At 43.4% G+C, this 26,079-nt stretch overlaps 1 protein-coding gene across 1 annotated transcript in view; it reads left to right on the top strand.

Moving 5' to 3' along the window:
* LOC116939489 (fibrillin-2-like) overlaps positions 1–26,079 on the top strand; it is an 84,431-nt gene that overhangs the window by 48,113 nt on the left and 10,239 nt on the right. The window contains exons 44-60 of the mRNA XM_032947916.2: positions 915–1,040; positions 1,976–2,101; positions 2,277–2,393; positions 5,180–5,308; positions 5,549–5,668; positions 6,851–6,976; positions 7,732–7,884; positions 9,190–9,258; positions 9,457–9,582; positions 11,799–11,918; positions 12,648–12,770; positions 13,426–13,557; positions 14,471–14,596; positions 20,349–20,555; positions 21,585–21,710; positions 23,284–23,406; positions 25,355–25,471. Coding sequence (XP_032803807.2) covers positions 915–1,040; positions 1,976–2,101; positions 2,277–2,393; positions 5,180–5,308; positions 5,549–5,668; positions 6,851–6,976; positions 7,732–7,884; positions 9,190–9,258; positions 9,457–9,582; positions 11,799–11,918; positions 12,648–12,770; positions 13,426–13,557; positions 14,471–14,596; positions 20,349–20,555; positions 21,585–21,710; positions 23,284–23,406; positions 25,355–25,471 — 2,166 coding nt within the window. The remainder of the gene's footprint in view (positions 1–914; positions 1,041–1,975; positions 2,102–2,276; positions 2,394–5,179; positions 5,309–5,548; positions 5,669–6,850; positions 6,977–7,731; positions 7,885–9,189; positions 9,259–9,456; positions 9,583–11,798; positions 11,919–12,647; positions 12,771–13,425; positions 13,558–14,470; positions 14,597–20,348; positions 20,556–21,584; positions 21,711–23,283; positions 23,407–25,354; positions 25,472–26,079) is intronic.

Genomic DNA, 26,079 nt, shown 5'->3' with positions numbered 1-26,079 from the left:
GTGATAAATGCTATGTTGGCCAGAAGGGGTATAAATATTAGAACACAAGGGAAACATCGAATACTCACAACACACAACTATGGCTGTTGGGGAACATGGCTGTTAACAACAACAACATCCGATTGATTTTGATGGCCTTGATGCTTTATGCAAAACTACTTACTAGTGAATCTTGATTTGAAGCTTTCGTGACTGCAGGAATCCATACTCTTTGGTTCTTTCGGTAAAGTCACGTAGTTATCATACCTACGTGACTTTAGTACTTACTATTGGTGAAGACTAATTAGAGCATCCATTGAAAGAGAGGTAAATTACAAAAACAAATTTCAACCAAGTCGATGGCTATAGGATTAGTATGGCTTAGAAATATATCATTAGTGATCACATGACAACCCTGATAAACTAGCACGGCATTGTAATAAGATTTATAACATTTAATATAAAACATTAACTGTGACTTAACAGATCACCACGTAAATATGTGTACATAACTTCAAAATATCTTACGTAATGTATTATAACCTAACATAACCATCGAGGGAAACTAATTAACCATGACTAACTTGTTTCACTGTGCAAGTATACACTGTATACCTTTATATTACCAAATGTAAATGTCGTATTTATCCACAGCATACCTGTGTGCTCAAGCTATAATAAATCGACACGTTTGCCAACGGAACAACTTTTATTAATTGGCTGTGTAGGGTGAAAGAGGGTTTATGACAGATGCATTTTTACTTCGCCATCTCACCCACAAATCACTCGTGAATTCTGTTACTTGCTATAACCCAGGTCACCCTTCAAAAACGGGCAATGTATCATGCGTCTCAATGGGCCCGTATATAGGTACTAAGAAAGCTAAGTATAATCAATATTTGTTAAATAACACCAATGCGCATTTTCCTTCACAGACATCAACGAGTGTGCCAGTGCTGAGAAGATGTGTCAGCGTAATGCTGAGTGTATCAACTCTGTTGGCAGCTACCGATGCGAGTGCTCTCCAGGCTATACGCAGACTCCATTTGGTCTCTGCATAGGTGGGTATATCTTTACGTCTGCCTATAGCTGTGTGTGTGTCTCTTTGTGCATGCTACAGTCCCAGCAACTTGGGTTCAATTTATGACTGTGCACAACTGCCTTTGTGATAGCCCTGTGTTATAAGAATGACACGATTACCAAATATACTAAATTATTATGACTTATTAAACTTCAATGGCAATGTATATCCGATTGTATTTTTGTCAACTCAACCTTGAATATTGAGCTGATGTGGTAGCATAACCAGCCTTCGTAGGTGATCACTGCAAGCACTTGATTCTGTCGTCCATATGGCCATAGTCTAGATGACCATTAACAATTCACAAGTATGACAAACCAAATAATAAAAAATGCTATGAGTATCATGTACAGTCAGCCAGAAAACATTTAATACCATAATAGTGATGAAACAAGTAATTGCGGAGCATCGGAATACAAGCATCTGGCCAGCTTCACTCATGACAACTATGTCACTACTTACTCATTTACACACTGGCCATCTGTTCTTTAACTTCAGATTTATCAGGCATTAAACAGCACTGCAAGTAAAAACGTTGCCATTAAATGTTCCCTGCGTCATAATATGAACTCTGAGAAGTTAACCCCCCCCCCCCCCGGCTATCATTGTTTTGTGTCTCTGCTGCATTCGTAATTTTGGCAGCACCAATCGGATTAGTTCCAAATTGGGCCCGTAAAAAAAGTATTATTTACTATCATGAAGCATTATTCGCACCAAAATTGTAAATCGTCGTCTTCCTGGATGCCACGACGTCTCGTGCGGTGCAGACATCTCCAGTGCATTCTGATGTCCCGGTGATGGCGAGCGCCGAGCTGTGCGTTCTAAAAAAAAAAGCCCAACAGGAATCTTTGCACGTCACACACCTTTCATTAATTCTTGTCGTTGTCTTCTTTATTTATTTTTTTTCTTTTCAAGACCGGGACGAGTGCTCCGAGAAGCCGGAGATTTGCAGCCCTGGGCGTTGCCAGGACACGGAAGGAAGTTATCGCTGCATGTGTCCCAACGGTTACAAGGCCACGGAGGACCAGAACATGTGCATGGGTAACCCCGCTGATGTCAACACGTCACCTTCTGCAGCTGAACAAACACTTAAAACCTCGGTCACACACAAGGGCGTGTGTGTGTGTATCTACTACACGTGAATTTTCCTTTGTTCACCATGATTTCCCCCACCCTGTCCCCCCACCCACGACCCCGCTCCACCGACTCCAATCAGACGTGGACGAATGCGAGCGCCAACCTTGCGGCAATGGCACGTGCAGGAACACAGTGGGGTCGTTCAACTGCCTCTGCTTCCCCGGCTTCGAGATTTCGGCAAACAATGACTGCATGGGTACGTCGTCAACGCACGTGCACGATATTTCCATGGTGAACGACCGCCGCCGACCCCGTGCCCCTCTTTTCACCTCCTCGAAATCCTTCACGGTGGATGGGGCTCGGGAGTCTAAAGTCGTTGTGTCAACGAGCTGTGCGTTAAGAGGGCACGGCGTGTGTTCTTTAAGCGCAGTGCCCCGCTCTCTTCTCCACCAAGCACACGGCTGAGTAAACGCGGATGCGTCTTTCCGCAGCAGAATAGCTGAAGCTTTGCCGGCGTGAGAATGCTCGTTCTGTAATTTTTTTTCTAGCATTATTTAAACAAAAAACATTGTTTGAATAAAAACAATCTATCATCATGGTTTAAAAAGCAAAGTGCATTAAACGTAAAGAAGTCAGAAGCATGTTTACATGGGAATCACTTCTGTCTTCTTTAAGTTTTCATCACGTACAATGTTTATCTGTGCATAGTTGTGGCTAAAGTGCAGGAGGCTACCTTTTTGTCCATTCATTAAACGTCTTTGAACCTCACAAGTAGAATTAAGCCAATGTTTTCATGGAAAAATTTGAGGCAGATGCCATCCAGGCATCCACCCTACATCATTTTGGAAGAGGTACGTAGATGACACATTCATCATCTGGCCACATGGCCTACCAGCTCTGGACCAATTCTTCAACCACATCAGTTCCATACACGCAGCCATCAAATTCACCATGGAAAAGGATGGCAAGTTACCCTTCTTGGATGTTTTAATCAAAAAGAGACCAGATGGCTCAATGGGACACTGTCTACAGGAAAGCCATCCATACGGATGCCTACCTAAAACCTGACTCCCACCACTATCTATCCCAGAATAATTCCCTCATCAAAACTCTCCACCATAGAGTTCGATCTATTTCTGACCATCACCACCTAGTCAGTGAACTGGAACATGTACACCAAGCCCTCAAGACGAATGGATATTCAGACTACACAATCCGTAAAGCTATCACCCCAACCGTTGGGAAAGAACCATCTGAGGAACCAATCAAAACCATCGCCTTGCCATACATAGCAGGGGTCACCAAAAATATTTCCAAAATCATGAGCAAACACAAGATTCAACACAGTACATAAAATTTGTGATCTGATCCCATCTGTGAAGAATGTGATCCCTGACATGCAATTACCCGGCGTCTACAAACTAAGCTGTGTCTGCGGCAGTAGTTGCATTGGGGAAACTAAGCGACATGTCTCGGACCGTGTTCGTGAACATAAGGCAGAACTGAAACACGGTAGGACTTATACCTCAGCCGTGGCTGATCATTGTTTTAATGCTGTGGGCACACATGACATAGATTTTTCCAAGACGAAGGTACTCTGCAAACCCACTGGCTATCAGCAAAGATTCGTTCATGAAGCCATCCAGATATATAAACATAGACGCAATTTAAACTGAGAAGATGGGTACAAACTGAGCAATCATTGGAAGGACGTTATTAACCAGGTTAAGTAATAACTGGCTGTGATGTTTAGTAGTTATTTTCGACTCTCTGGTGTTACATTAACAGGTTAAATGTCTTTACATTAACAGGTTAAATGTCTCACTAACACAGCCACCGTTGCTCGTTTTCCTTGATGTGGCGGTGGCTCTACGATCTTTCATTGACATGCTAATCTCTCACAATACAATGGCCACCTCCACAGCTTCGTCGTCGTGTAGGTAGCTCAACTCTCAAATTTTACATTGACATGCACATTTATCCACTAGCCCCGCCCACTTCGTTTATGACCCTTGGGCTGCACCCATCTCAAACCTTATAACATCCTGCCTCAGCAGCTCTAACGCTATTTTTTTCACCTGATGATGATTGCTTGTGTTGCGATCGAAACGTCGTGATATTTTTTATTTTATCTTTCTATCTACGTGGCTTTACCGAAAGACCCAAAGAATAGGATTAAACAATAACTGCGTAGCGATTTTAAGTTGAGTTACTAATTTAAACGCCAATGAAGCTAGTTGTAATTACTGGCGAAACGTCGTACTCAGATTGTCAATGGCGTGGCTTTTCTCTCCAACACACCGGTGTGCTGTACTAGTAACGAATTGGCATGCTCTGTTTACGTGACAAACCTTACTAATTGGCTGTGTCGGGTGGTGGCGGGTTTAACGACACATTTATATATATGATGACACGATCTAACCCAAAAAAATCTGTGTTATGGATGAAAAGTTAAGTAACCAAATGCAAGGGGAAGGGTTTTTTTAGCCCTTAAACCTCAGAATCCAAACATCTTCCATAGGTATTCTTTATTTATTTCGATAAAGTCACGTACTGTAGAAGGGAAACAATAAAATTATAAAAATATAAAACAATAAAATTTTCACGACATTTCGACTGCAACACAAGCAATCATCACCAGGTGTGAAAACCACATTATTTTATTGTTTCCCTTCTACGTGACTTTACCGAAAGAACCAAGAATATGAATCCCTGCAGTCACGAAAGCTTTAAATAAAAAAATCTTCCATAGGTTTTAAATTTTGATTTAAAGCTTTCGTGACTGCAGTAATTAATATTCTTAGCTCTTTCGGTAAAGTCACGTTGAAGGGAAACCACTCAGCCACCCATGTGTTTATGAAACATAGTAGACTATCATAAACGTGAAAAACCCATTTAATCACAACACGCTTACATAAACACGGAAAAAACGTTTTGGCACATCTGTCCATTTTCGTTTTTGAGTCCTTTAATTTTCAGTTTGTTTGTTATTTTCTGCCCTAAAAACGTCTCTCTCTCTCTCTCTGCTCCTTGCCGTGACAGATAAGGATGAGTGCGTCTCTCTGGCTGCTCACGTCTGCAAGTTTGGCAGTTGCATCAACAACGTGGGCTCTTTCAAGTGTCTTTGCAACGAAGGCTTTGAGCTCACCGCTGACAAGAAGAACTGCAGAGGTATGTGGACGCACAACGATGAAATGTTAATCTGTAGGAAGCAACTCTCGCGTCTGACAATTACGCATTAATCGTACTCGGAAACCCAAATTAAACAATATACAGTTCCTTTGTTGATTTATCGTCTACGTGTAGCGTGAGCAAAACACCTACATCAAAACGGCCGAACCGTTTGCACCGCATGCCGAACACAAAATTAATACTCTCGCGGACTTTATATATGTGTATGTTTTTTTACAGATATTAACGAGTGTCAGCAATTCCGAGGCATGTGTGCGCCTGGAACGTGCCAGAATCTGGAGGGCTCCTTCCGGTGCATGTGTCCTCCGGGCTACGAGGTCAAGGAAGAGGCGTGCACAGGTGAAGAACACTGACCTCTCAAGGTCAACACCCACAGTGCACCGATGTCCACAATGTATTTTCGGGTGGTTACCGCGCGTTGGTCTCGCCACGGTGGCGAGATGTTATCGTCCTCGCCTGGTATGCAGGAGGTCGGGGGTTCGATCCCGACCCTGACGCCTGTATATTTAGAAACGTGCATTGATATTGTAAATGTCCAAATGATGGGCGACTCGGTTGAGCCATCATTTGTGGCCAAGTCGCTTCTGAGAAATAAGTTAATGCCTCAGTGGGGCTTTGCCTGGTAGGATGTGGATGGTTTAGTGCTGTATTTGTTTGTGTGTGTGGGTGATTTGTTGACCTTTCTTGTACTTTGCACTACTATCGTGTTTTTGTACTGTTTGTTGTTGTAACGTCCTTACCCGCCCCTTATGGACATCTGTGAAAAGAGCTTTATAGCTCATCGGATTCCTCCAGTATCAATAAATATTCTGATTCTGTTCAGCGTGATGTAGGTGAAACACGTCACAGAGTGCTCCAACGGCATAACCGTGAGAGCACATATGCAGCAGTGCCCTCAATAACATGTTTAATTTTAAATCACAGTTGGTGTGCGCAGGCCCAATGGCCTATACTACAAAACGATCAGCAAGAAAGAGCACTCAAGATTTGTTTAGCGGAAGGGAATTATCCGAGGAGCAATTGTGCAGTAGTCAGCAGTCTGTGTTGTAAAATCTAGCAACCTGAGTTAGATCGCCAGCCACGGCTAATATTAGTGGCGGGTGATTTATGAACTGATCCCGAGTTGCCTCCCTGCTTCACGCTGACCTTTGGGGTGAAGGATGGAGAAGGAAAAAACAATGATTGAGATTCCTTTATCCGGTAGTGGATTGACAAACGGGCTGTGCAAGTTTTAATTATTTACCTAAGGACTCAACAAGTTTCCTGAATTGAGCAAGGTCGTATGAACTTGGGGAAAGAGACAATGGGAGGGAGTTGCAGAGTCGAGCAGCACGAAGGGACGAGGGGAAAGAGAAAATGTTACGCCGTACAACAGCGTAGGTCACAGCCGTGTGGACGAGCGGAAACAATCAATCTCGTTGGCTCCCTTCTCACAACCGATTTCAGCTTTCATCGTCGCCGTGCCTTGCTTTCTCCCCTCCATGGTGTGTGTTTCTCCCCTCCATGGTGTGTGGTGCACAGACATTGACGAGTGCTCATCGGAGGAGGACCTGTGCATGATGGGCTCGTGCCTGAACACATTCGGCAGCTTTGAATGCCGTTGTCCCTCAGGCTTCATCCTCTCTGAGACTGGTCGCAAGTGCTACGGTATGGACACGTGCATTGCTGATCCGCATTTGACCATACTTTGGTTTAAGTAAAGCAAGAATACGCTCGAGTTAACTAAAGCGTGAAAGACTGTGAAGTCATTTCAAAAATAGCCATCGTTGGAATTTGTTAATCTTGTTAATATTTCAAATAATGTTTGTTTGTCCTTTCCTAACATGTGAAAATAAGTGAAGCCATGTTTATATTTTTTAGCTCACGTTCTGTGGTTTTTTTGGCCACTTGTGTAAAGGAAAATTATGCTCAGTGGTAATTTACAGATGATAATTTCCACAGCAAAAAAGTTGGTTCCACAGTGACCCGTCAGTCTCGTGCAGCCACTTCTATGACCAAACTGGAGCAGAAACAGATCAGAATAATGTTTTCGTGCCCATTAATGGAACCAAGATTAGAAAGATTATGGGATGCCAGCCAATAAACCAAGATTAAACTTCGAAGAGAAATTAATATCTAAATATAAAAGACCTATGTAGGCGTGCATGGGACTTAATTTTCTCATGGAATATTTTCTCGGGAGGGATCGGGGACATTTTCAGGAGCTCACCCCCAAGCATATCCAGCTGAAATTAAGCCAAGGCAATGTAGACACACATATGTACACACGAGACATATATACACAAGAGACATATGCAGTATACATAAGATGTTTACGTATCAGTGTTGAAGATCAATGTACACATGTATCATTGGAAACTCCACTCGGCTGCATTCACGTGAATGATTGCATCTAATTACAGACGTCCGCGTCAACTACTGCTTCTCGGAGTTTGCCCAGGGCAAATGCTCCACCCCGAAGCCCTTCAACACCAGCAAAGCCGGCTGCTGTTGCAGCATGATGCCAGGCGATGGCTGGGGCGACCCCTGTGAACCGTGCCCCAAACAGAACGAAGGTACGAGCTGGGAGAGAGCCGACACGTCCCGGGCCTTCACCCACTTTTGGACCTGTGCTGACTCGATACGGCCACGGCCACGTCTGCCCCATGGCAGGCGTGGCCGTATCTGTTGAGTTCGTTGTTCGTCTCCCGCACCTCCGATTAGCACCGTGGGCTACGTACGGTGCGAAAGAAGTTCAGCATACATACGTGCGTGCATGCGTGCGTGTGTACACCGACGGACAATTAAGAATAGCCCACAGTGCGACTGTGGTCACCAATCTCAAACCGAGAACCACCCAGCAACACCATTGCCCGCTCCGATCATTCCCTGGCAGCATTTTAGACATTCTTCAGGTGAAATTTTGATTTAAAGCTTTCGTGACTGCAGTGATTCATATTCTTGGTTCTTTCGGTAAAGTCACGTTGAAGGGAAACGATAAAATAATAAAATATATATAAAACAATAAAATTATCACGACGTTTCGACTGTAACACAAACAGTCATCATCAGGTGTGAAAACCTGATGATGTGAAAACCTGATGATGACTGTTTGTGTTACAGTCGAAACGTCGTGAGAATTTTATTGTTTTATATATACTTGATTATTTTATTGTTTCCCTTCAACGTGACTTTACCGAAAGAACCAAGAATATATATTCTTCAGGTTGCTCATATTCCTGAAGCCATCGATTTAAAGAACATGGCACACCAGCATCGATAGAAACACAGAGACGTTGCTGATCTACTTCCCACCAAACGAGAGAAGAAGTCCAATTGATATGGAAGGGTGTGGTGAAGGAGAAATTGGAGTCTGCGTGAAAGGTTCAGAACCTCTTCCCACAACATTGTACTGTACCATGCTTCTACACCGCTCTTGTGTTTTGTGGTCGCCTGCCGATACTTAAACTCGATTTTACCAATTTTACGAAGTGAATCCCATTGCTTTTATCATGTTTAACATATATTTGATGCGGTTTTTTGCTTATAAATCAGCAACGGACCCCTTAACCTTAAATCAACAAGGTTGTTGAACTCTATGTAAAGCCTTGCTTATACTCTACATTCTGGACAGATATGAGAACAAATTAAAAACGATTTATGGTGTTTCATGGTTTCTCTTATACGTAAAGTCATTCATGTCATTAATGTAATTCACGGCTAGAGTGTTGAAAAACGAAGCACAAGGTATTTTTACAGAGCTCTTGCACGAATGCACAATGATACTTTTTCAAGTATAAATGTGAAATGTGCTCACAATCCCCGACGTGGCGTTCAGAATGTGCACTAACCAGGCAGCGTTTCTCACCCACACTCAACAGAGGAGGCCTACAGGTTGCTCTGCCCATACGGTCCTGGAACGGTCGTTGGCCGAGATGACAGCCGAGAAGGCAAGTGCTTCTTAAAAGATAAATGCGTTGCAAAAACACCACGACCATCACCACCAACAAAGAAAGAGAGAAAGAAAGTTAGCACAAATAACTGATCAAAATGGGCCAATTACATTGGTACAATATCTGGAAAGTTTTGCCAAAGGCATATCTCGACCGCAATGTTCATGTGCCTTTTACTCCCCTCTCGCTCCCCAGATCTGGACGAGTGCCTTGCCAACCCGGGCATCTGCGCCAACGGGCGGTGCATAAACACAGACGGCTCCTTCCGCTGCGACTGCCCGATGGGCTACAACCTCGAGGCGGCGGGCTTCAAATGCGTGGGTCAGTACGCGATGCCACCAGATAACACTCGTGCGAACAGTGCGGCCACGGGCAGCCAAGTCGTCGTCTCTCTCTCTCTCTCTCCCTCCCTCCCTCCAGGCAGCCGTCTATTTACCTCCCGCGAATGCAATGGTTTCTTTGGACCTTTCACGTAGGACGCATGGAGCACATTGGCGGACGATGCTGCCTTTGAAATATAATGGGAGTGGAGCTGTTGCAATTTTGCGCCCCTCTCCCCACCCATCTCGTGGTTTTATGACCTTTAACAATTTGGGATCGTGATTTCATTCGACGATTCAATAATATATTCTTTGTATTTGGAACTGTGGCGCAATGGCAGTGCCTACAGTGGCTGCCGGAGTCCTATGAACTCATTACCCAAAAAAGATATGAACAAAACAAATTAATTCATATGTGCACACTCTGATGTACGTGTCGTGAATTTAAATAATAAATTTTAATCTTGATTTGAAGCTTTCGTGACTGCAGGAATCCATACTCTTTGGATCTTTCGGCAAAGTCACGTGGGTATAAAAAAAGTAATAGAACACGACGTTTCGATCGCAACACAAGCAATCGTCATCAGGCGATTTCATTGAAACATTGTTACGGGCCGAGAAGAGAGTGCCGTGAAGTGAATGTCTTTCGCTGCAGAGTGTTTTGCACAAACTTATATTTTGTTACCCAGCTGTGGCTGGTCACCTGCTTAAAGCAACACCGTCTTGTACTTTAAAAATACGTTTACTCCTCTTTTTGTTCCCATAATCCTACGTCCTGTGAGAAATAAATAAGGTCTACTTCCCTGAGTACTTTAACGTCTCCTATAATAAAGGAAGGCTCTGCCAAGCACGGTCCGTGCGTGCGCCAAGGCATCAAGATTAACAAATGTGATCAGAGTTGGACCCATGCCAGTGATTGTTAGGAAGTGTGCAAAAAATGTCCCAGCCAGCTTTTGGCGGATTCCATGACTTTATTATTATTTTATTGTTTCCCTTCTACGTGACTTTACCGAAAGAACCAAGAATATGAATCCCTGCAGTCACGAAAGCTTTAAATCAAAATTTAGCCAAGAAGTTGAGAAAATGTAGTACACGCGTTTTAAAACAAGTTTAGTTTTTAACGTGAGTTCTGTTTTTTTGGACTTAACTGATTTTAAAATAATGGAAGGCAATTAGACTTGCTGAACAAAAAGTATAATGCAATTTACGAAAGGAAAATAAAACTTAAATAAATTTTGAAATAGCGATGTCTGTGGCTGATACGTAACTGCCCACTTCCACGTAGAGAGATCACGCCCTGGAAATCTCCGAATGTCGGGGCTCCATGCGCCACAGCTCTGTTTAGCTTTAGGACCTTTGGTGGCTTCTAAATAAAACGCGTTCCTTAAACATCTCATCAAGTACACCTTGGAGCTAAATGTGCGGACATCCTAAATCGGTGAATGTTTCTCTTGTAGTTCTCTTATTTAAATATTGCAACAAACTACCAGGCATTTTATGTGCTATTTTGATCTGCAAATGTAAGCCCTCTCATGCATTTTGTTTGAAGGTAGCATCTGCTGGTACACTAAGCAGTCTGGCAAAGTAGAAAATATAGAGTAGTCCTCCGAAACATTTGGCATTTTATGCATGGCAATATACGTCCATTGTAGGTTATAAATGACGTATACTAGTCTGCCAATAAATGCAATTATGCTTTGAGTGCAGTACAGTGACAATTCAGGCATTAGCATAAATGATCAAGCTCACAATACATATATCGCATCGCAAATTCATCTTTTTCAATTCACGAATAGGTGCACGTGACTTCCTGCAGCCCTAGCAGTGCTACATTCACCGCAATGTTAGAAAGCAGAAATTATGCTTGATTCTTAATCAGAACCCTGGATTATGAGAACGCATTCAATCGCCGGATTTGCAGGGAGAGTGCAGGTGGTAGACCGTTCGTTACACCTCTTTTTTGTATGACCTTCTCTGCTCAGATTGTGGATCACTCACACTTCTTGTTCTTCGTGACCTTTCTGCTGCTTTTCAAACCACAGACCAATCCGTCCTCCTCGAGCATCTCCAAAACTGTGTAAGCGCCCCTGGCAAACTTCTCTCCTGGCTCTGCTCTTACCTCACAAACCTCTCCTTCTGCATTTCCATCCAGGGACTGTCTCAAAAACGCCTTTTTTCCTCCACCGCACTCTCTCACCGATCTGCGTTTGTTCCCAGACGCGAACGAGTGCTCCATTGGGAACCCATGCGGCAACGGCACGTGCCTGAACGTGCCCGGAGGGTTCGAGTGCACGTGTGACGATGGGTTCGAGCCGGGACCCATGATGACCTGTGAAGGTCAGAACAATGCCCGTCACGCTGTTTTTGGGAATTGTTTTGTCTTTCTACGTCCACCTTGCCGCCCGTCATTTTTCCTTGTCATACTTACGTTGCCCTCATTGGATTATGGAAATATAAGCTGCAGATAACGTAGCACTGCTATGAATTGGCATACGATGTACTGTAGTGGTAGTGCCTTACATCCGTATGCCCTATTCCAAGCCAGCCTTTTTTCAGGAAAATATCCAGTTAAAAATTAAGCCCCGGTTTGTGCCCTTATAAAGTCAAGGGCAAACTGATGTTTATTTTATTTAAAACCTGCTGAACTGACTCCCATAATTTTTGCTACAACATATTCCTTTATTGAACCAAACTGACCTAGTTTGTATTATGTCCTACAGTGTGAAAACTCGATAACAAAAATACTTTTGATGTTGATTCCTTTGAAAATGTTTGGCTGCTGGAGACATTAGAGAGTAAGGCCCTTGTGGTCTGTAATGGCTTCCTTGGGATTATCTGATTGTTTTAAATAGCGCTACGGTTTAATGCAAAAAAACAGCGTTCAGGCCAACGCTTTCCTTTATGCTCAGCTCATGTGGGAATCGTTTCGCTAAAGTAAATTCACATAATGCCAGCTTTCTAAAGGCCCTCGGTTTATGGCTTTGTCGCGCGCCACTTTCAAAGATTGTCGTAAATTACCGCCCGGTTCAAACGGCGGGTTGCGCGGCTCTTTGCGAACACCCACAGATCTGAACGAGTGCTCCCTGAACCCTCTCCTGTGCGCCTTCCGCTGCGTCAACAACTTCGGATCCTACGAGTGCATGTGTCCCACTGGCTACGTCCTGCGCGAGGATCGCCGCATGTGCAAAGGTGGGAGGAGACACCGCAGAGTTTGGTGGCATGCCCAGGGTCCATTAAGCAGGAGGAATGCAAGTGCGGCTTTCAGCCCCTGTGCCTGCTCAAGAGTGGGGCCCACTGCGGTGAACAGGCAATGGTTGCAGAGCGAATCTGTGCCATTGATATACATTAAAAAAAAAATGGTGAAACAAACAATACAGTTACCGAATTCCTTTGCTGACGAAATGTTCGGGTCGGGTTTGCTGTATATGTGTATGCTCCAACAAGGGCATGCGAGGGTACGTTATGGTTTTTACCCTGGTGACCGCACCGGTGATATATGATTCATCTCCGTATTATTCCAAAGATTAATACACGCCGAGTTTAAAAACCTACAGATAAGAGCATAATCACGGGCAGATATTATTGCAGTGTCCACACGTTTCTACACTGTCTGTGGTCCCTGCAAAGTCATCGCTGCAATTGGTACGGTTAATTTAGGTCAACTGGCAGCTCACTTGCAGTGGAGACTGTTTTATTATATTCCAATATTGGAGCCTGATATGACCAGCGTGGATAATTTGGTTAAATGTTTCTCAGGAAGGGAATTGTGTTTTTCTCTTCTCGTTGTCACTGGCTCCCTCTTCTTTGAGTTCCATGAAACATCTTCGTCCCATTTCACCCACAGACCAGGATGAGTGTGAAGAAGGACTTGACAACTGCGCATCCAGAAACATGATTTGCAAGAACCTCATTGGCACCTACATGTGCATCTGCCCACCTGGGTACACTCGCCGGCCCGATGGTGAAGGCTGCATTGGTAAGGATGAAGAGCCTAAGCAAACATCGTTGTGTATTGTGGGGTGTTGATTTCAGGAGTAAATAAATGGACACTTTAAGTCTGAGCTTCACGATTGGAGAGCACAGGGCAACTTTTTGTTATAGCTGAGTCGTCGGGTAGTCTGCTCCCTTCACCTGATGAAGGCCGCTTGTGTTGTGGCCGAAACGTCTTGATTTTTTGTTGTTGTTTTATTTTTTACCTACGTGACTTTACCGAATAGAACCAAAGAGTATGGATCCTTGCAGTCACGAAAGCTTTAAATCTAGAATCGGCAAGGAGGACTCAACATTTTTATTGCAAGGGTTGCCACTTGTTCTACGTTCCCAGGATCATCCTCTTTGTGGTAGATGTCTTAGGAAATCTGTAAGTCTTCCCAGAACATTAAAAGTCCTGTTTTTGTCTTGCCGTGCAATCGCACACCACTCAAGATAGTGCATTCGCACATAGTTCTCCTCTCCTCTCTATGTTTTCGTGAGATATTCTTCCTCTCATGATATGTCACGGGTTTTTTGTTTGTTCTGCGGAGGTGGCAACTCTAGTCTATCATCATGTAGAAACTATGAGATATTTAAAATGTAACCACTGGGACTGGAGACTCTTAACTTTGCCACACCTTTGAAGATCCACAGCACGATATGAACAAAGCGTTCCACGCAATGTGTGTGTATATATATATTTTTTAAATCAAAATCTCAAGCAACTTGAGAGACACACAACGATGTTTTATTTTTATTTTCTCCTCCGTTAATACTGGGTGAGATGCAGATGTCTTAAAACAAAAGGTAAGTTATTGGAAAATGTTGGTGCTGGCAGCCACGTTGGACCTGCACTTTTGCTCCTCGAATTCCTCCATTCACCGGGACGAGGCGCCGTGCTGCGCACTGTCTTGCAGACGAGAACGAGTGCCGCCTGAAGCCTGGAATTTGTGAGAACGGCCGCTGCATCAACAACGTTGGCAGCTACAAGTGCGTCTGCAACGAGGGCTTCACCCTGAACCAGGATGAGACGGAGTGTGTCGGTAAGACCTGCACAATGCGAGGGTTTTTTTTCTTTCTGTTGTCTAAAGTTGCGCTTGTGGCTCTTTCACTGCGGCTCATTTCCATTGGTAATGGACAGAGTTAGAGGAAGGGATCCAGATCGGTTTCCTCTTGTCTACGCGGCCTTCAAAGATCCAAAGCACGATGGGTCTCGTGAGGCTCAACAAAGGAACAACACAGCAGTGCCACGATATATCAGTGTCAAGAATTAATGAAAACTAAAGCTTTGGATTGTGATCCTTTCACTGATTGTTTTACATATTTTAAAACACTCTGGTTCAGAAAGACATTTGGGGTTTCTTCCTGGCTTATATTTCAAAGTAGTAGCGTGCTTATTAAAGGGTGTACCTCAGCGATTCGATGAATTGTCGTGATTCACAGTCAATTCAAGAGTAGATTTTTTTTTTATGTGTACAGCACAGTGAATGGTAGCACCTCGAGTGGCTGTGGGGTCCATGAGAACTCATTCGTTACGATATATATGAGCATGAAAACATTGTTTCTTACAGATGCCATTAAATGAGTTAAAAATGTAGATTCCTCGATGGATCGGTGCACCATTAAACACCCTCTACTAAAGTTACTCAATTGGGATTGTGCATGTGAATTATCGCCCCTACTGGCAGACTGATGACTAACTCTTGCAAATAAGACGATCCTGGTCTCTTGTGACTTTCACAGAGCGCTTGAGAAATATTCTTCATTGATGAATTCACAGCACAACAGGCAACGTTGGAATATGTAAAATAGTGATGAAGCCTTTCCCGTGCTCTTATTATAGGAAACATACTAACCTCTTCACAACAATTGCAAACTAAAAGTATATTTTTAAAATATAAATACGTTAATTTGTTTTGCAGCAACATTCGCAAATGGCCGTGAGCTGGTGAACCGTAACAATGGTTGGCATGTGCTTGGGAGTCTGAATAACAAAAAAGTTTAGGCTTGGGTAGAAGAAGAAAATATTATTTCCTTTTCCTCAGTCAGGCAAACGGCAAGTCTCCCTTGTGACAGGGCAGCGCAAACACATTCGAATTCCATATCCATCGTTAATCCTCGCCTGTCACGTAAACATTCACCTCACTCATCTGTCTTCCATAAATCCCCTTGTACATAAAATCACTTGAACGTCCCGTCCAGGTTTTTTTTCTGACTCGAAAAAAAACAGTCAGAAAACAGCTCCGTGTGAGCTCGAGAGACGGCTTAATCTTGTATTTTAAAATTGTGTATTATAAAATTAAATGACCAATTATCTTGTAAAAAAAAAAACTGTCCCGAAGGAATAGTGTTTCATGCTATTAAATACTTCCTCACACATTCCAACACCAGGTTGGCTTTCCTCCAACCCTCCAATTGACTTTGCCTTAAGGACAGTACATATTTCACATACATAGCCTATGATGTTTTTGTTTTAAAAAGGCATTTTTAAAAAAGGAAATATTTTTTTTTCAATGATGCTCAATGATTTATTTACATGGCTGGTAGATGTTATACCATTGGTATCCAGATTCTCTTTTCGTTACTCGCAAGATGACTGTGAGACTGAAAGGAATGCAGAACTGTTCACAGAACCGTATGTCGCTCTTGCATTCCTGTGGAATAGTTTACAAAAGGAAGACCATAAGTCTCAAATTTGGTGATCAGTTCTAACATTCACTCACACTGCCTTTCATTGGGCAAGAATTTGGGTCATTTGCCAACACTTTTGGTCACTTGGCAAGGCAGTGGGACACATGAGAAATTAAGGATACTTTACAAGCTAAGAGCCCGGGACAAGCAAAGGTTGTAAATTATTAAATACTAGCGGGAAGTACCCTGCTTTGCCCGTGTCTTAAAAATATTTCAAAACTACTCTTAAAAATCTAACAGCAGTGCGTACTGACGGTGGTGTGACCTGCTATGATTACAGCAGTGCAGACCGACTGTGGTGGTACCTGCTATGATTACAGCAGTGCATACCGACTGTGGTGGTACCTGCTATCACTACAGTAGTACATGCTGACTCTATAGCAGTATTTATCGACTGTATAGCACAAAGTACTCGCCTGACAGAGTGGCATGGTGAGGCGAGGCCGAGTCCCGTGCAGAGCCTCCGGCCTCGCCTAGATTGTCCAGCCGGCCGAGGTGGCGCCTAGGCAGGCTGGGCTGCTACCCCTGACCCCTCCCCCCCAGCCACGATCTCCCCGGCCGCTCTGCAGTAATATGTACGGCCTATAGTGGTAGCATCTAGCGACTGTATAGTAGTAACAACTGCACGCATCGGGGTGGGGGGGACATCACACAGTGAAGAATTAACGTCGGCGTTTAGTGTATTTTTTTTGCATTTTTAACGCGAAAGAAATTGCTCCCCTCACTCCCACCGAAGGCGTGCGACTTGGCGTGCCCCCCCCCCCCACCCCACCAAAGGCGCGTGAGTTGGTATGGTCGTGCAAGCGTCATAAATAAATAAAGGGAAGCGCGCTAAATTCGCACTAAATCGATAATTAAACTAATTTAAAGTTGACGGATGTTAAAAAGGAATAGCGCTTGCTCACCGCGGGGCTTACAACGTGGTACCTGGCTATTTTCTTTTAACGTAAACCCCACCGGTTGGAGAGCCAAGCGCGTGACCACACACAAACCCACAAACCCACACACAATTTTTTTACTTTTATATATATAGATAGTTAAAGGTAAATGTGCAGCCCTGCAATCGCTTGCTTACACCACTGTTGGTGGAAGGGCATTCACCAGAGAGAGCTCTTTATCAGAATTTTTACTTAGACTGGATAAATCCTATTAGCTTTGAAGCTCTTTTTTCAAAGATGCCCGGTATGGGTGGGTCAGCAAGCTCTCGAGAACCCCTCTAGAGGGCATTTTGCCAGATGTCTTGGAAGCGGTCAAAGTACCAACACTTTACCCAACCACATGTGGCCTGATCGGTGGCGTACCCATTTATGGTGCTCGGTGGAGCAGTGGGGGTAGGGGGAGTTAAGAATCTTTACCATTGTTTAGAATTGGTGACCTCTGTATTGAAAATCTAGTTTGCTAACCATAGTACTCAAAGACCCTTATCTATAATACTTAAACAAAGTCACATTATGCAATATATACCTATTTTGGAATATATAGTGTTTGAAGAATGTTCATCAAATGTATTACTTGATTTGTGGTCCAATTTTTGAGATTGGATATAAAAAACTGGTCTATCTCTTAAAATGTAGGTTTTCCCCTTTTTTATGGCAACAAACAGGTGTTAAGATGTTAAAACACCAAACTGAAACGTTTTACAGGGAATCATGTCTGCATTAACCACAATATTTGTGGTCAGAATGCAAACAAACAACATACTCTGATAATATATGCATTCATCTTCTTGGTTTTTTCGGTAAAGTCACGTAGAATGCAAATAAAATAATAAAAAAACAATAAAATAAAATATTACTTTTTATTATTTTATTTTCATTCTATGTGACTTTACCGAAATAACCAAGAAGATGAATCCCTGCAGTCACAAAAGCTTTAAATCGAAATAAATGCATTGTCTTTGAAACTGATTGGTCCATACCAGAGACAGCTTTATTTTGAGTCTAGTCTCAAAAGGGTGTTAGACCAGAGGACGCCAAAAGGCCTTTTGGCGTCCTCTGGTCTAACACCGGAGGTCATCCAGTCACTGTGCCATAAATAAAGAAAAACTCACGCATTTATAGAATAAGCGTGCACAATAATTATACGTAAGCCTAAACAAACGATTGCCAATTTAGTCCAGAGTACGTCCAAATAACTTTTATAATCATTCTAACTCCTCGGAATTTCAAATAATTGGATAATAATCTGATGGTGTATTCAACTTCTTGAGAAAGGATGTGGAATGAAGCAGTTTTCATTCTCTTTACACGCAATATTATTTAAAATATGTATTACACACAGTATGTTAGTATATTTGGTCGTAAGCAACGTGACTGGTATTGAAGGGAGGGCACTAATAAATAAAATATCGGTAAGCATGCAACAATAATTATGGTGCTATGTTTATACGTTTAGCAAGGGGTGTTGATCAACACATTCAGAGTGGCGTATCTTGGTTTGTGCAATGGCGAGAGAGCCAAGGTTTCTCATGGCTGATGGATCATGGGTCATAAATCTAGACGAGCCGGAGGTCATTGCAGCTAAGTAACCCTCACAGAGCACGCAGTCATTCAGTCAACAAGGCTGCAAGACAGCGTGGGATTAAAGCCTGAGAATATTTTCATTACACTCAGCCTCTGGAGCAATGAAGCTGTGAAAGAACCAGTGCACTTAAACTTATGGACCTGGCAACATCCACTGCTAAGGATAGGAAAAAAAAACAAGCATTTTCACGTGTGCACGTATAAACCTAACTGCACGTCAATTCCTACGATTACAGTACAATAAAAACGTACAGTGCTTTGTAACTCCACTGCTGGATGAAGGCCTTCTCAAGCCATGTCATTCATGTGGGCTATTTGACCATACCTCATCACGCTGGTCAGTGTGGGTTGGCAAAGTGGCAGCCTGGCGGGAGGGGTAGTACCGAGTCGGATATCACTCGCCACTGATATTCGTCATGGCTGAGAATCAAACGTGTGTTCGCTGTGTTCATCGTGCAGCCTCTGAACCACCGGATCGCACCCCCCCACTCCCCCCCTTGTTGTATTATCAAGCCACTGCAAACTCCGATTAGCACGGTTGGCTACGTACGGTGCGAAAGAAGTTCAACATATATACTGATATTGAATTTCCAAAGGGGTAAATAAATTCTGCAGCTTTTTGGCACCTTCACCACTCCCAAAAATGTATTTTAGGTATCGGGTTTAATCATGTGTCAGTGAAATGAGACGGAAAGGAAATTTACATTCCCGTAAAGGAATTTATCTTGTTGTCTACTTAAGCATGGGGTATCCAGTTTCTTCACACAAATTCAATTAGAATACTTGATGACAGATTTGTATGTGTGGCCCTTTGCAATAATAATATGAATTTGAGCAAAAGTAAAAAAAAATCGCATTTGTTTACCGATCTCAGTCTGTTGTTGACCGCAAAGTCCTCCCGTGGTGGTTTCTTTTGTTTCATTAGTTTTCCTTGAAGCGTTGAAGTAAGTAAAAGACAGGAAAAACGAAAGCCCCCCCCAGTGACATGTGATCCTATCATAATCCCCCTTTGGTGTGTTATCCCAAATGCATTGCATTTTTTGTATTCAAAAATTGAATCACTAAAATATTTCCGACATGTCATTTTTAACCTCTGGATCAAGGCCTCCCCCCCCCCACACCGCGTTGATCATGGAGTTTGTTGTTTGACCATACTTCACCACAATAGGTATTATGGGTCAGTGGGAGGGGTGGCAGTGTCGGAGTGGGGGGTGATGCAGTTAATTTAAATAACTGGCCATGTTGAGTCATAAACGAGTCAGGATTTCGGAATTTGTAATTGTTTTATTGTACCTTGCATCGCTGTTGTACATTATGTGCTATGAGGAAGGGCTATTGCCAGAAACATCACCTCTTATATATTTATTCTTTTAAGGCAGAGTTATTGACCAGTGTTTTAACCTTTTGGCTCCGTGTGATCGTGCACCACTGCCAAAGCACTGTCACCAAATACATTTTCCGTAACATCATAAATCATTCCACAGACGTTGTTCATCGCGCGGGTCATGCCTCTGCCGACGACAATTACCGCCACCGCTAATCCTATACGCGCACGCGCGATGTGCCCGGCTGCCGTGCGCAGACAGCCGCAGAGGCTTCTGCTTCACGGAGGTCATCCAGTCGCTCTGCCAGATGGTGTCAAGCAGCCGCAACCTCGTCACGAAGTCCGAGTGCTGCTGCGACGGAGGGCGCGGCTGGGGCCAGCAGTGTGATATCTGCCCGCTGCCTGGCACTGCCCAATACAAGAAGCTGTGCCCGCACGGTCCCGGCTACACCACTGACGGGCGAGGTGAGCAGCTCGCTGGACTGCTCATGCGACCTGTTTCAATGCCAGTCGGTTTTTTTTTTTTCTATAGGGGTGCCACTGTGGCGAGATGTTATCTCCCTCACCTGGTATGCAGGAGGTCGTGGGTTCCATGCCGACCCGGACGCCTGTATATTTGGAGTTTGCGTGTTCTCCCCGTGGTCGCGTGGAGTTTTCTCCGGGTCTTCCGGCTTTTCCCTCCACATTTACAAACATGCGTTTTGAGTATGTGGCTGCCATAAATTTCCACGTGATAAGCCACTTCGTTTAGCTATCATATGTGGCCAGGTTGCTTCTGAAAAAGAGCCACATAGCTCAGTGGGCCTTAGCTGGTAAAATGAAAAATTGTTTAGTTTTATATAGTTTTTAGTTTATATGCGGTGCAGCCAATTCAGTTGTGACAATGTAACTGGAGCACTAGCTCTATCATCAAACTACAATAATTAACATAGACTAGACATGGACACACACCCGCACTAAGGTGTGGATGATGTACATACAGCTAGCTCTTAATGAATGAGTATGACAATTGTGAAAATGTGCGCAGTTGACTTGGGCACAGAATACAAAGATGGTTAACACGTGCAGAATTTACATTTGTCTATACAGATGTCTCCTTTACAGATGTGCACTGACTAGGCCAGTAATGATTCTAGGCCTCACAATGCAATTAACTGTCACTGTTAAGGGTATCATTAAGAATTAAGCTACAATGCATGTCACTAGGAATGAAACTCGTATGATAAAACCTTCACACTACCAACCTTGCTAGTATATCGTTTTATTGACCTAAATAAAACAGCTAAGTTATATCTTTTAAATATGGATCATATATTTCTGCACACCTAATATATATGAAATGAATAGCGAATGTGTGTACAGTATATATGTTGGTCTTCTGTCTTCTTTCGTACCGTATATAGCCAACCGTGCAGGAATGCGTGACACACGTGACACACACACGTGACACACGTGAAACGATAGATGCGTGAGAACTCTTCCTGTGCGCTGCAGACATCGACGAGTGCACGGTGATGCCGGGCATGTGCCACCACGGGCAGTGCATCAACAGCGAGGGCTCCTACCATTGCATGTGCAACAACGGCTACACAACCGACATCACCCGCACGGGCTGCGTGGGTACGTACCCATTCACATCACTTCAAACAACGCCCTCCCTCTCTCTATATTGATGTGCAATGTCCTTTTTTCAAAGGCGTCAGCGATCGTGGCCTTGCATTTATCTCCGTCCATGATGTCATTCAAGAACTTTGCATTGGGCACTCCCAGTTGCGTCCAAATGTTGAAATTGTTTATGTATTGATTTAAAGCTTTCATGACTGCAGGGATTCATATTATTGGTTCTTTCTGTCTCGGACCGCATTCGTGAACACAAAGCAGACCTAAAACACGGTAGGACCAACACCTCGGCCGTGGCAGATCACTGTTATAATGCAGTAGGCTCACATGACATTGACTTCTCCAAGACAGAGGTTCTTTGCAAGCCATCTGGCTACCATGAGAGATTCGTTCATGAGGCTATCCACATATACAAACACAGAGACAATTTTAACCGAGAAGATGGATTCTGGCTTAGCAATCATTGGAAGGATTTGATAAACTATTTCGGGTCTTAATTGATTGTTCACGCTTACGGTGGCTATCAGACCGCATCCATTATTTTCGTCTCCCCCCTCCTCTTTTCCGAACATAGATGGACTCGTCCATCTGAATAACTGTCAAATCGCTCTCCGTGGTGCTAACGTAAAAAAAACGTTTCTTTTTTTTATTTTCTTGCTGTGGTTTTCACACCTGATGATGATTAATAATCATTATCATATGCACTTGGCATATACGCCAAGTGCATATGATAATGATTAAAGTGCTGTGTGAAGTCCTCTCGATGCTGTCTTGGTGGTGGGGTTTTTTTGGCGCTGCGGTGGTGAAATGTTAAATCCGTCAACTGGTATGCAGGAGGTCGTGGGTCCATTCCCGACCTTGACGCCTGCTGTATATTTGTTTGCATGTTTTCCCTGTGGTCGCATGGATTTTTCTCCGGGTTTTCTGGGTTTTCCCTCCGTATTTGAAAACGTGCTTTTAAAGTATTGGCCTGATATAAATGTCCACATGTACTGGCCTGCTATAAATGTCCACAAACACAATTGGAATCTGTAATTTTGTAGCTAGATTCTTGTCTTGTAGAATTATACATAAGAATATGTGGAAAGGAAATGCCTACAAGAAGCATATAAATAAAATTCGCAAAATGCTCTTTTTGGGATATTAATTAAGATTTGTTGATTTCTAAAGTAAAACTATTGTGGAGAAGTAATTCGTAAATCTGTTCAAAATTTGCACAAGTCAATACGCAACATGGCATATGTAGTGTTTTTGTGAAAGTAGGTGTTATTGTGGGCCAATACACGCATGATCTTCTGCACATATTGGGCAGAAAGTGAGCCGATCAGTTGCAAACTGCCAATATTTTTTGTGGTACTGCATAGGCTTTCGCGGTTGTGCTGTATAGCTCTCTGATGTGTTTTCTGGTTGTACCGCAAACAAGCGGAACAACTGCAAAAGCACATCAGAGCTGTGTTTGTTCTATAATCAAATAATGTTGCCAAATAAGTGCAATTTTACTCGCATTTTTTATTTTTTGACTCAAGACGTGTTCCTCTTCCGCATCGCCGCTGACCTGCGGCTTTTACAATAGATCTGGACGAATGTGCCCAATCGCCCAAGCCCTGCAACTTCATCTGCAAGAACACAGAAGGCAGCTACCAGTGCGCCTGTCCACGTGGTTACATCATGCAGGAGGACGGCAGGACATGCAGAGGTCAGATCATCTACCCATATATATATTTAAAAAAAAACAACTAAAATCCCCCATAGAGCCTGAACAGACTGTTGGGGCCAGTGCTGTTAGAAAGCACTTATGAAGGCCGGCACAGCACATGAGGTGGTGGGTCTCCAGCAAGACGCCAAACCACCAAATAACCGTCACCGGTGTTGGCCATGAGTAGGTCACCGAGTTCGTAGTGCAAGACGCTAACCGCCACACTACCACTCCCCACATGTACAGGCACATATATATTTGCATGTAATGTTACATCACCAACGTCGGCATTATTTCAAATCCGTTGTGTTAAAGTGAGCGTCCGTTGTAAGAATTCATATCCTTCAGCTGATATGCCATTTGTGTGCCATTGATTTAATTGGTCACTAATGTTTTACAAATGTGAAAAGGCCAATATATATAAAAGCGTTATGCAATTCCAAAAAAAATATTTTTTATTATTTTAACAAAGTCTAAATTAGTGATTTATGCATGTGAAAATCAAAGACAAACAATTCTTCATTTAAAATAAACAGAATGTTTCACCGTCAGAATTTTCACAGAGAATTAGAGTGCATTACACACACATTCTACATAATGTTTTTTTGGATTGAAAACCTGTTAACACTTATCAGTTAAATATTTCAGGGGGAAAAAGAAAACATTAAAATCCCTGCCAACTGCCCAAATGTACATTGGCGATCTCTTCGAAAAGCATTTAATTGGTCTGCGTGCTTGTCACACCGTTTAAATCAAATGAGTTTACGAAATATGCAAGCACCAACGAAAACAAAAACAATGATTTGATAAAACCGTCACAGGCATCCAGTAGGTATTTGTTTTTACTTACCCCCCGCCCGTGTGTTGATGGACTGCAGAGGAATGTTCTACAAAAATGGCAAGGAAGAGCAAAACGTTGAATGTCCAATATGGATGATACTTTTTGCAATACATATTAACTTTTCCTTCTTATTGTCACTTGCGAGAGAACAAAATAACGGTCCAGAGGTTTTTTTGGCTGCCTATATACATCATACAAATAGCCACACGTTAGTTTCTAACATTGCGAATAAACGTTCATCATATTGGCTGCAATTACATCAAACAATAATTTGAGCGCTCATAATAAAGTGTGATTTTAACATGGATTTTGACATGTTTTGCATAACATTCAATTTAATCCCTGGAAATGGAACTGGCAATAAATGAAATGTAAACCAACACTTCTCTGAAATGGTATGTGTTGACCTACAACGTGCCATTTTATTTATTTGACTACGTTTATTGCTGCAAGGTCGTATTATATTTTGCCAGCATACACAAATAAATGATCCGGTGACTGAAATTTTCTACTGAATGTACAACAGATATTCGACAACGGGTTTTTTTCTTTCTTTCGAATTGCACAACCTAATGCCGATTAAATGAATCCTGCAGCGGTGCACTGGTGTCCCAATTCAAACTGCCCTGACCAAGGTGGCATATCAGAGACTTGTTTAGTCTGTCACACAGTGACAATGCAAGCAGTTACTGCCCAGAGTAAAGTACACTCTCGAATTGTATCCCACGAGCAACAACAGTTGTTTATTTGGATATAAACTACTGCTTTCTGTCACGTTAAAAAAGAGCTGTGGGAATCCCTTTGGTATAAAGAAAGGGGGGCGGGGGGTAACACTAATAAAAGAGCACGGCTTCATTCCAGTAACGGAAATCTGTCTGCATGCCTCTCCTGGGGTCATGGTGGGAGGTTGGAATTTTTGTTCAACATTTACAAGAGTTACGAAGTAGAACAAAAAGGGGCGGCAATGAAATCACAGTTAATGATGTCGTTTAAAATTACACCCGCTCAGCTGTAAACACACTACTTTGATAGCCACTTCAGGAAACGTGTTCTTGCAATCAACAGTTCGCCTGAGTAATCGGGTCGTTTATTCACCGCTGCTTGCAGACCTCGACGAATGTGCCAGCAAGCAGCACAACTGCCAGTTCCTGTGCGTGAACACCATCGGAGGCTTCACCTGCAAGTGTCCCCCGGGATTCACGCAGCACCACACCGCGTGCATCGGCAAGTCTCGCGCACTTCCCCCGACGTCCCCACCATCCCGGCACACAAAAAACAAAGACAAAGATCCGCCCCCCCCCCCCACCCCTTGCAGCCTGTAACAGACTGTTGGGGCAAGTGCTTTTAGCGAGCAGCGCCTATGAAAGCCAGCACGGCACAGCAAGGGGGTTGGGTGGCCAGCACCACGCCCGGCCGGCCGCCTTTGGCCTCCCAGTGGTGATGTTTACGCACTGCACCAGGTACTCATTTGAGGCTCAGGACCGGTTCAGATAATCGTCACTGGTGTCGATCGCGAGCGGGAATGGAACCCGGATCGCCGGGTTTGTAGCGCAGCGCGCGAGCCGCTACACTACCGCTCACACACACGTGCAATTATTGGCTGGAGCAGACCCTGGCTTTGGCTTTCACAAATGGCCGTAAACTTGATTACTTCGAAATGCTGAGGTTGAGAGGCAAAGGGGGCATAGGTGGTGAGGTGGGGAGGGGAATGAAATTGCTCTCAACTGCCAGCGCAGGTTTCCTGTCACTTCGACAGGTTAACGAATGGGCACATTTAATGCACAGGAATTCTATATTTTCTGATTGTGAGTGACTGATTGAGTGGCCAATAG

This window comes from Petromyzon marinus, chromosome 1, assembly GCF_048934315.1.
Source record: "Petromyzon marinus isolate PM22_M1 ecotype Great Lakes invasive population chromosome 1, UKy_Petmar_22M1.pri1.0, whole genome shotgun sequence".
Taxonomy (NCBI): Eukaryota; Metazoa; Chordata; class Hyperoartia; order Petromyzontiformes; family Petromyzontidae; genus Petromyzon; species Petromyzon marinus.
The sequence above is the reverse complement of the archived record's forward strand: the minus strand, read 5'-3'. Positions and strand labels throughout refer to the sequence as shown.